Source organism: Salmo salar, chromosome 01, assembly GCF_965601325.2.
Source record: "Salmo salar chromosome 01, fSalSal1, whole genome shotgun sequence".
Classification (NCBI taxonomy): Eukaryota; Metazoa; Chordata; class Actinopteri; order Salmoniformes; family Salmonidae; genus Salmo; species Salmo salar.
Window position 1 is genome coordinate 87,286,387 of NC_138291.1, and position 11,511 is coordinate 87,297,897.

Genomic DNA, 11,511 nt, shown 5'->3' on the forward strand with positions numbered 1-11,511 from the left:
CCAAGCTAACTGGCTAAAGTAAGTTAGCTTGCTAGGTACTTCCAGACATAAACGAGGGAACACCTCACTCTGCTAGGGCAAGTAAAATGGTCAGAGGTCGTTAGGCTGTTTATCGTTATCCAGAGCGTTGGTGACAGCTGGCAACAATTTAATTATGTTTACTGACACCGGCCATATTCAACAGGTGTTGAGCGTTCGTTCATCAGTTATTCTGCGTTCTGGCACACTGAGACGAGAGCGCTCTGAAATCGGAGCAGATAACCAGAGTGAATTTACGAAGGCGCCCAGATGAAAGAGGAATATCAGAAGACAATGCAAGCGGCTACATTCTCCCTGTTCCGGAATGCTGGCATCACAAAAGGTGAGTGTTACATGAGGCGGAGTAGAAAGAGATGGGTTGCCAGGTGGGCAGGGACTATGCAAACCTTGAGACAGAAACTGCAAACAGACGGCTGCAGGTTCTTGTGCAGGTTTCTGAAATGGCATCATTTGGGGGTGGAGGTACCCAGGATCGTGTTTAATAGGCATAGAATGCTCTGAAACCGAGTGAAACGGTGAGGGACTATCTAATTCTGTGTAATAAGAAAGGCTCCTTTCCTTTTGCAAATGGATGTTTTTCTACCATGTCCCCTAATGAACACGACCCAAGGTCCCCTGGGGGTAGAGGGTGGTGGGAAGGGGTGTCCAGGTTCTCTTCTCAAAGGCTGGGTCAGTAGCCTGGTTCCAGATCCGTTTGTGCTTTTGCCTACGCCATTGGCACTGTTCTGCATGACAGTTCCATACGGAGTTGGCAAGACAGCAAAAAACAGACTGGCACCCAGGCTAGCTGGTCGGTGGGTGGTGGTCTGGCGGTCTGGGAGGATTGGTAGGAGACAGGTGGTTCAGTTGCTCTTGAGAAGCTCAATGCAGCCCTGCAGCAGAGCCATGTTGTTCTGTAGTTACAAAGAGAACAGGGATATCAGTATCATATCCATTCAACAACAGACATTTCACAAGGATAAGGGCACAATATACCACATAACATGAACCACATTTTGCTCATAGTTGCTACATATTCCATATTCACTGAAAGCTCCTGAACAGTCCAGTCTATCAGAGAAAAGTACCAACAATGTAGTGTTGTGTCTGCGGTTGGTCTAGTGGGGAACACCTCCTGCAGCACATAACAGTTTAGTGATATTGTGGGATTGAATCCCACGGCTTCTGATTGTCATTCGATCTCTCTCCTCCGCCTATATTTCATTACTGCATATCCCCCCCAAAAATCTCAAACACGGGAAGGAAAAACAACTCTGTGTACCCTGACTCACCTTGGCGTGTTTGATCTCCAGTTCAGCCATCTCTATTAGGTTCTTACGGAAAGCCACCACTCTCCTGCCCTTAAAACTGGTCAGCTCTGGGAGGAGAAGACCATACTGTCAGTTTACTCACTGTACTGTATTATAGAAGAAAATGTTAGCCCAAACACACACCGTCTTACACAAACCTCTTTTTCCAGACTCGGAGAGCTTGTCAAACTTCTGCAGACACTGTTGTTGGTGCTCCTCAGCCTGGGTGATGTCTTTACTCTTCAGCCGGGCCTTGTCCAGGGCCTTGTTACTGTTCTCATAGTCAGCCAGGGCCCGGGCCCGCCTGTACAACAGGTCCTAACACACACACACACACGTAGTGGTTAACACAAACAGCATTTCTCAGAGAACGTATGTAATATGCATGCCTACCGTGTTTCCACATGCATTGAAGAAAAAACAAATGATTCAAGAAGAAGTTGCTGAGGGTTTTTGAGAGAGAAACAGACTAGACGTGGCTCACCTTGGCTGCCTGGATGTCCAGCATGTAGTAACGGAGCAGCTCTGTGAGCTTCAGCTCCTCATCTGACGCCACTCTGCCCTCCACTTTCTACAGGCAGGACCAGATAGACAACATCGATGCTACCGCCATGCTCAAAGAACATAAGATACACATTTAAAAATATATATAAATGACACTCGCACATTTCCAACTAGCACTGACTTTGCTGATTGCTACTTTAGAGGAAAATTGTACTTACTATGACTGAGATATGTGGTTGTCTCACCTAGCTATCTTAAGATGAACTGCATGTCGCGCTGGATAAGAGTGTCTGCTAAATGACTAACTTGTAAAAAATGTAGACATTTGCACAGCTCACAAAAGCAAAATGCACACACACGTGTTTAAAATGTATTGCTGACCTCACAAAATTTGAATTTGCATGGAAATGGACAATAGGGATTATATAAAAACATATACAATGAATAGAAAAACAATCCAGGTTGAGAAGTGCAGAAGACCAGCACTGTGGTTCTTACCCTTAGTTTTTCAAACAGGTCTGCAAACTTCTCAAGGTGCCTGAAGGGAATAGACAAACCATGAGAACTTGAGTAAAGTCACAATTTGTTGTTGCTGATATTGGGTGAGATGTAAAGCATTCATTTAGCAACCCATAAACTCTTGTAGCTAGACTACATAAACATACATGGTACCCTAGATCGATGATTATACTATGGGCACCGATAGCTAACAAGCAGCAATAGTTCCAGTGCTTGGGTTCTCAATCACTGATTATTTGGACAAATCATGATTTTGCAGGTGTTCGCATCTTTCTGAATTTCAGAACGGGGGGGGCATTTTTCCCATATAATAATTGCCCGTAATTTGCAAAGAGGTTGGAGCTCCTTGTTCTGGTTCCGCTCCTCATTCTAGCGTCTCTTCATCTTCTCTTAAGACGTATTGTCCCATAACTTAATCAAGCTTCTGACTAATTACGTAAGACTTTAGTTCTGGGTTAACCGAGATTAAGCCACCCGTAGTTGGCTTGAGGAAACAACGGCACCATTCGTATACCTCGAACTAGAGCGTATTTATATTGTTACTCACTTTTTAAGTGCGGTGTTGTCGTCGACAGAGAGACTGTTCAAAGTGGCAGAGATGTGGATGTAATCATCAGCAACATCTGAGACAAAATACAACATGTTAAAATCTAAATTCTTGGCCCACTTTAAATCTGAACTCAGCCCGAGTGACTTCAAGAGGTTAGGGGTCACCATATTGCAAAACCTGGTATCCTAGGTGGTCTCCCTGAGGCCAAGGGTCAACGGCTGTAAATTCCAAGCAATCAATAAAACTCAGTATGGGTAACCTACTGTGAGAAGTTGCACCACTTTGGTGACGCCACACAATGCTACTACACATCCTGCTTTTCATCTAAAAACATCTGAACGTCTTAAACCGATCTGGCCTTAATGGCTACATGTACTCTTAAATCTCCACCCGGCACAGCCAGAAGAGGCCTGGCCACCCCTCGGCGCCTGGTTCCCCTCCACCCGGCACAGCCAGAAGAGGACTGGCCACCCCTCGGAGCCTGGTTCCCCTCCACCCGGCACAGCCAGAAGAGGACTGGCCACCCCTCGGAGCCTGGTTCCCCTCTACCCGGCACAGCCAGAAGAGGACTGGCCACCACTCGGCGCCTGGTTCCTCTCTACCCGGCACAGCCAGAAGTGGACTGGCCACCCCTCGGAGCCTGGTTCCCCTCTACCCGGCACAGCCAGAAGTGGACTGGCCACCCCTCGGAGCCTGGTTCCCCGCTACCCGGCACAGCCAGAAGAGGACTGGCCACCCCTCGGCGCCTGGTTCCTCTCTACCCGGCACAGCCAGAAGTGGACTGGCCACCCCTCGGAGCCTGGTTCCCCTCCACACGGCACAGCCAGAAGTGGACTGGCCACCCCTCGGAGCCTGGTTCCCCTCTACACGGCACAGCCAGAAGAGGACTGGCCACCCCTCGGCGCCTGGTTCCTCTCTACCCGGCACAGCCAGAAGTGGACTGGCCACCCCTCGGAGCCTGGTTCCCCTCCACACGGCACAGCCAGAAGTGGACTGGCCACCCCTCGGAGCCTGGTTCCCCTCTACACGGCACAGCCAGAAGAGGACTGGCCACCCCTCGGAGCCTGGTTCCCCTCCACCCGGCACAGCCAGAAGTGGACTGGCCACCCCTCGGAGCCTGGTTCCCCTCTACCCGGCACAGCCAGAAGTGGACTGGCCACCCCTCGGAGCCTGGTTCCCCTCCACCCGGCACAGCCAGAAGTGGACTGGCCACCCCTCGGAGCCTGGTTCCCCTCTACACGGCACAGCCAGAAGAGGACTGGCCACCCCTCGGAGCCTGGTTCCCCTCCACACGGCCAGAAGTGGACTGGCCACCCCTCGGAGCCTGGTTCCCCTCTACACGGCACAGCCAGAAGTGGACTGGCCACCCCTCGGCGCCTGGTTCCTCTCTACCCGGCACAGCCAGAAGAGGACTGGCCACCCCTCGGAGCCTGGTTCCCCTCTACACGGCACAGCCAGAAGTGGACTGGCCACCCCTCGGAGCCTGGTTCCCCTCTACACGGCACAGCCAGAAGAGGACTGGCCACCCCTCGGAGCCTGGTTCCCCTAGGTTTCTTCCTACATTCCTGCCTTCTGAGTTTTTCCTAGCCACTGTGCTTCTGCATCCCCATTGCTTGCTCTTTGGGGTTTTAGGGTAGGCAGTGTTTGACTTTGGCAGGAGCTGAGTACTTGCACCTCAAATGTTCTGTTCCTCTCATAGAGTATTAGCAAAAAATTATTGTGGAGCTTCTGCACCTAACTATAAAACAGTACCGGCAGCCAAAATGAGTACCGGCACCCATTTTAGTCCGAAGTCCAGCATTGAGGCTAGGTATCGCCAAAGCAATATGACAACTGCTGATGTTAAAAAGGGCTTTATAAATGACATGTGATTGATTGAGCCAGATATGAAGGGGAAAAAAACACTGTTCTTATCAATAACTCAAAAAGCAAAAAGTTGGTTGTTGTTGATATCATAGTCATACTTTTGTGAGAGCGGGTCATCTTCTCTGCCCTGGCAGTAGAGTCTTTGATCTTGGACGAATAATCAAGCAGGAAGGTCTTCTCCTGCTCAAAGAAATCATCTACTTCCTGCAAGAACAAAAAATATATTAAAAAAAAAAGACATAAACCTTCTGCCTAAGACACAAAAAACACAAAGCCAGATCTTCATCCTGGATACGAAGGTCCCTGCTCAGCTTGTAAACCGTTACGATCTGTAGCTGCATTTGTTTCTCTTTGTTTAAGTCTGCTACTGTAATGCATTGACTTTCTGCATCTGGTTTGTAATGCACTGCTGACCTCACAAAATGACATTTCATGGAAATGGACAAATGGGCTTGTTTGACAATGCAGGCGACTGCTGACTGATCTTGAAATCACCTTGCATAAATTAATGTTTGTAGGTCAGTCAATCACAATTTACCCACAATGCCTCACAGATGTGATGCTCTCGAATGTGGCTGGTATTGTATGATATGGGCTGAGGCCACACCTACCTTTATCCCAGAGATGATGACCTCGTCAGCACTCTTGACCATGTTCTTAAAGAAACTCCCAAACGTCTCCTTGGCGTTCTTCCTTCGTACGCTCAGCTACGTGGACCAATCACAGGGAGGGAAATTATTTATTTAGCCAATGAGACCACAGTACAAGTTCGCAATGTAAAATTGATTACGTAAGCTACAATACCTGTGGCACTGTCTTGTGGAAGCCTTTTGTTCCACATAGGAATGAAGAAAGTGAGTAAGAACTACAATAAGTGTTCCGGTTTTTCCTGATAATTTTATAAAATGTCTGTATAACATTTCCCAAAAGGACAAACAAAACCATCTCGGCAGACCCTGGCTGACTCACAGCTCCACTGACCGAGTGGTTTAGAAATAGAGCTGAACTCAGCAGCAGGATGTGTGTCCTAGGTCTGCTTGCCTGTCTTCCTCTATCCCCCTCCCTCCTCTATCCCCCTCCCTCCATCCAGCCATCGTGTTCACTAGGCACAAAACGGAAGAAAATGACTGGAAATTGAGAGGTACTAACTGAACTGCATTGGGAAATGTTTTTCAACGGTGTGCTCTAGTGAACACGACTCAGCAGTTAACTAGGAAGTCAGTACTGCTGGAAAGTACGCAGTCTGTTTTCTTCGTTTCCTTTTCCAAGTGTCAAACTCACATCCTGGTCATACTCCAGGAATATCTGGAAGTTTCTGTCCTTGCTCAGGATCGGGTGAGAAGATAGTCGCTGCAGGAATACCTCGTGGACTTGTACAGTCTTCTTAAATACAGCCAGGTACTCACTGGGAGACAGAGAGCCAGAAGATGGCAAATTACCAACTGATAGTGCGCACATACAGATACACAAGCTTGAGATCACCAGAATCATTCCCACAGGTATCGTAATACAACATTTAAAAATGCAGAACTGTGCCAATTAAGCTTGGACACAGTGACAAGGGGTAAAGGAGGAAAGGTCAGAACTCACGCCTCTAACTCCTGCTTCATCTTGGTGTATTCCTCCTTGGTCATGGTGGCTTCTCCCTCGCCCAGTTTATGCATCTTCTCCCTTGGGCTCTCGAAGTCTGGCTTCGGGGGGGCTGGGGGGATCTGGACAGACAGGGAGAGGAAAAGAGCAGAGGGGGAGTAATGGAGGAAGGGGAGAGGTAGAGAGGAAATGGGGAGAGGAGCAAGGGCAGAGGAAGAGAGGAAGGGGAAGTTGAGGAGAGGCGAAGGTAGGGGAGAGGAGAGGGAGCTTCTAGTAAGATTTCCTACACAGGCATGTCCCTGCATGCAGAGCTGCAATAAAACTGCTGATATAAAAAACATTTGAGCAGAAACCAGAGTGCTTTGCATCTTCCCCTTCATCAAATAACACTCACATGTCCTGACAGTGAACTTGCAAAATTACATTCACAGTGGCAGCATTGGCTGTGAGTGTGAACTATACTGTAATTAAGTGGTGTGTGTGTGCGCGTGCATATTCCGTAGACTACTCCATAGAGCTGGGACGATAAACTGAAAATGATCAATACTGACCACTTATCACAGGCATTTTGCTGATATCGTTCATTACGATAAGTAGCCGATACTAGATAAGTTTAAAATGAAATACGTTTGCTAATCTGGATCACTGTTAATGGAACAACTGATGGCTACAACCATCAAACCAGTATTAGTAGTTAAGGATAGAAATAAACATCTGTGGTGTACATTAAATGTTATAAACTACCGTAATTGCCGGACTATTAAGCGCACCTGAATATAAGCCGCACCCACTGAATTTAAAAATATATATTATTCGGAACATAAATAAGCCGCAGGTGCCTACCGGTACATTGAAACAAATCAACTTTACACAGGCTTTAACGAAACACGGCTTGTAACAAACAAAAAAATTTGCAGTAAGCTTTAGTTGTCTTTTTGCACTGAGTCAATTCCTCACGCTGCTGTTTCCAACGTCTTATCATCGACTCATTAAGACCAAGCTCCCGTGCAGCAGCTCTATTTCCTTTTCCAACAGCCAGATCAATCGCCTTCAACTTGAAAGCTGCATCATATGCATTTCTACGTGTCTTTGCCATGATGAGGCTGACAAAATGACTACCGTAATCAGAATGATGGGAAGTTTGAGAGCGCTCGATTTAATCTAAACAGTAAACAAAAAAGTTGTTTGACCTTAACCCGTTCGGCAATTTCATTGGTCTAATGAAAGCTTCATGCCGCCAAAAAACTGAGCACGTCACAGAATGTTTTTTTTTGTAGAAAAAAAAAATTGAAAGCGGGAAAAATCCATATATTAGCTGCGTCATTGTTTAAGCCGTGAGGTTCAAAGCTGGGAAAAAAGTTGCGGCTTATAGTCCGGAATTTACGGTACTCATTATCGCATCAATCCAGGAAATTTATCGCGATGTGGACTTTTTGTCCATATCGCCCAGCTCTACTGCTCAAGTCACTCAATGAGCCCAGCGTAGTCCCAAACCAGTGTGCGTGTGTGTGATGGACTTAACAGGTCACTCACGATGAGCCCAGCGTAGTCCTCAGTCTCAACCAGCGTGTCATGGAGCCAGATAAAGTCCTCATGTTGCCTAGGAACAGAGAAGTCTGGCTTCTGGAAGGAGCTCAGGGTGGTCTGACAGAAAAGACAATTCAAGCTCCATTTAAAGTGCATTACCACAAGGTTGTAATATACTTTAAAAGTAAAACATCTGACAGTTACTGTTATTTATTTTTCGCTGACACTGATCCAGAGCGACTTACAGTGCAGCATTCAACTAAGGTAAGTAAGACAACCACATTTGACATAGAAACAACATAAGCCGTAGTTCAAGCCTGCTGTACACGAAGAGCATTATATATTATTTGAATAACTGACAGGGAAGTGAGGGAACTAGCGGTGACCCTTAGCTTAGGAACTGAAACTGTGGAGTTGCTGTTTTTACCTTGGTGTGGACAGTGAACTTGACTTTGTCACGTTCACAGAGTGCATCAGGAATGTCGATGAGTAGAGAGGCGTCGTTGTTTAGGTCCACAGACACAGAGCGTGCCTAAGACAAGGGAGAAGAGGGTAAAGGACAAGGTTATTTCAGCTTTTATTTCTTTCAGCACATTCCCAGTGGGTCAGAAGTTTACATACACTCAATTAGCATTTGGTAGCATTGCCTTTAAATTGTTCAACTTGGGTCAAACGTTTCGGGTAGCTTTCCACAAGCTTCCCACAATAAGTTGGGTGAATTTTGGTCCATTCCTCGTGACAGAACTTGTGTAATTGAGCCAGGTTTGTAGGCCTCCTTGCTCACACACACTTTTTCAGTTCTGCCCACACATTTTCTATAGGACTGAGGTCAGGGCTTTGTGATAGCCACTTGAATACCTTGACTTTGTTGTCCTTAAGCCATTTTGCCACAACTTTGGAAGTATGCTTGGGGTCATTGTCCATTTGGAAGACCCATTTGCGACCAAGCTTTAACTTCCTGACTGATGTCTTGAGATGTTGCTTCAATATATCCACCCTCATGATGCCATCTATTTTGTGAAGTGCACCAGTCCCTCCTGCAGCAAAGCACCCCCACAACATGATGCTGCCACCCCCATGCTTCACGGTTGGGATGGTGTTCTTCAGCATGCAAGCCTCCCCCTTTTTCCTCCAAACACAACGATGGCCATTATGGCCAAACAGTTCTATTCTTGTTTCATCAGACCAGAGGACATTTCTTCAAAAAGTACAATCTCTGTCCCCATGTGCAGTTGCAAACCGTAGTCTGGATTTTTTATGGTGGTTTTGGAGCAGGGCTTCTTCCTCGCTGAGCGGCCTTTCAGGTTATGTCGATATAGGACTCGTTTTACTGGGGATATAGATACTTTCGTACTTGTTTCCTCCAGCACCTTCACAAGGTCCTTTGCTGTTGTTCTGGGATTGATTTGCACTTTTCGCACCAAAGTACGTTCATCTCTAGGAGACAGAACGCGTCTCCTTCCTGAGCGGTATGACTGCTGCATGGTCCCATGGTGTTTATACTTGCGTACTATTGTTTGTACAGATGAACATGGTAACTTCAGGCATTTGGAAATTGCTCCCAAGGATGAACCAGACTTGTGGCGGTCCACACATTTTTTCCTGAGGTCTTGGCTGATTTCTTTGGATTTTCCCATGATCTGAAGCAAAGAGGCACTGAGTTTGAAGGCAGGCCTTGAAATACACCCACAGGTACACCTCCAATTGACTCAAATGATGTCAATTAGCCTATCAGAAGCTTCTAAAGCCATGACCTCATTTTCTGGACTTTTCCAAGCTGTTTAAAAGCACAGTCAACTTAGTGTATGCAAACTTCTGACCCACTGGAATTGTGATACAGTGAATTATAAGTGAAATAATCTGTCTGTAAACAATTGTTGGGAAAATTACTTATTTCATGCACAAAGTAGATGTCTTAACAGACTTGCCAAAACTATAGTTTAACAAGAAATTTGTGGAGTGGCTGAAAAACGAGTTTCAATGACTTCAACCTAAGTGTATGTAAACTTCCGACTTCAACTGTATATATCCTTGGGATTGAATTACACACTCACCGCACTTGAAGCAATAACTCCAGCTGATTTCCCAAAAGGGTCAGTCAGTGTTCCCAAGAGTCTGCTAGCTAGTGCACATTTCTCCTAGCATGGTCCCAGATCTGTTTGTGCCATCCTACCACTCCCTATGGTCATTATTGTCAAGGCTACGTTTCTCCCATCTTAACAACTGTTTCTGTTTGAGTAGGAGAAACCTTGATCGTATGGGTGGCCCCAGTGGGAACTGACCCATGATCCTGGCGTTGCAAGCACCATTCTCTATCAATTTAGCCAGTACTTCCTGTGTGAATAACCCACAGCCTCAGTGTTTCACCATACTACTACCGAACTCTGCTACTCAGCTTGACAGAGTCAACCGAAATAAAGCAGAGTAAGTCTCCTCTGGAAAGTCTCAGAGGAAAAGGAGAAAACAAATTGCAGAAAATAAAATAACCACAGGCCTGTCCAATTCCACACCATATGTAAGCGATCTGAGTTATTCTGTCATTGGCCAGGACAATACTAGCCTCTTACTGCCACGTTGCAAGTCCCCAAAGGCAATGCTTAGATCAGTGGTCTGTGGTCCAAATTCTAAACTCAATAGCCCTCTAGCCAGATATAATTCAAAATAGTAATGGGGGTAACAGGAAGAGCAGAAATTAAACCAGCGAGCCTGGCCTGACGTTATTGGGGTTAGTGCTGTGCCATGCAAGCCCAACTCTCTTGTCAGAGGCAGTGGAACACAGAGGCTTCGACATCAAGTACTTACGGCAAACTAAAAGTAGCCTGGGGTGGTGACAATACAATAATGGATAAGACATTTTGTGACAACATTCATCTGTGAAGTAGTTAGCTAGGCCAATGCCAAAGATCGTGGTAGAATGTTTTCTATACCGCCTCCAATACTAGTTGACGTTATAAGTTACACTGTTGCTTTCAACAGACTGTAGCTGTTGATTCCTCTATTTAGCTAGCCAGGCAACCTTATTTTCAGTTTATTAGCTAGCCAGCGAAATTTATCATAGATACCTGACTGTTTCAATAGCGTTACCTAAATACTGCACAGTTGTGTTTTAAGCAAGTGAGCATCTCATGAACTTCCTCGCTAGCTAGCTAAAATATAGGCTACAGTTAGCTGGCTATTTAACATTAAGCGAAGAGCAAGGTAGTTGGCTAACAAAGACGATAGTACATCGTTCATAACGTACCTTTTCTTTTTCGCTATCATCAAGAGTAGATGTCATGATTATAAAAGTACAACAACGTTGCAGATCGTCGTATTGTGCTGCAAGTCTAGCTATCTTCTGGAAACAACCCCCGTTTCGCTCTTCCTGTCTCATGACAGATAAATCCCGCCCAATAACTCACCCTGATGTTTTTGATTGGACAAGGTTTCTGAACGTCAATCAAAATAGTTCGTTGCTTTTTTTTGTCCAACCCAAGTCGCATTTCGAACATACGTTACCGGTACAACAATTAAACATAATAAATAATTACATTTGTAATAATGTACTGTATATGGCCACAGCGTATGTGGACTTTTCGAAGTAAACTTTGGTTCCATGTCAGGAAAACACGGACCAGTTTCAAAGAC

General features: G+C 45.9%; 1 protein-coding gene across 1 annotated transcript; it reads right to left on the minus strand.

Annotated features, from left to right (window-relative positions):
- Positions 1-608: 608 nt before the first annotated feature.
- Positions 609-11,261, minus strand: LOC106611592 (sorting nexin-5). The gene is made up of 13 exons (XM_014211977.3): positions 11,126-11,261; positions 8,312-8,416; positions 7,891-8,001; positions 6,358-6,479; positions 6,049-6,172; positions 5,379-5,474; positions 4,866-4,971; positions 2,899-2,974; positions 2,331-2,370; positions 1,813-1,899; positions 1,487-1,646; positions 1,311-1,396; positions 609-932 (listed from the first exon to the last, which is right to left on the minus strand). The coding sequence occupies exons 1-13, from the start codon at positions 11,255-11,257 to the stop codon at positions 882-884; spliced, it is 1,296 nt and encodes a 431-aa protein (XP_014067452.1). The 5' UTR covers positions 11,258-11,261; the 3' UTR covers positions 609-881.
- Positions 11,262-11,511: the final 250 nt, after the last annotated feature.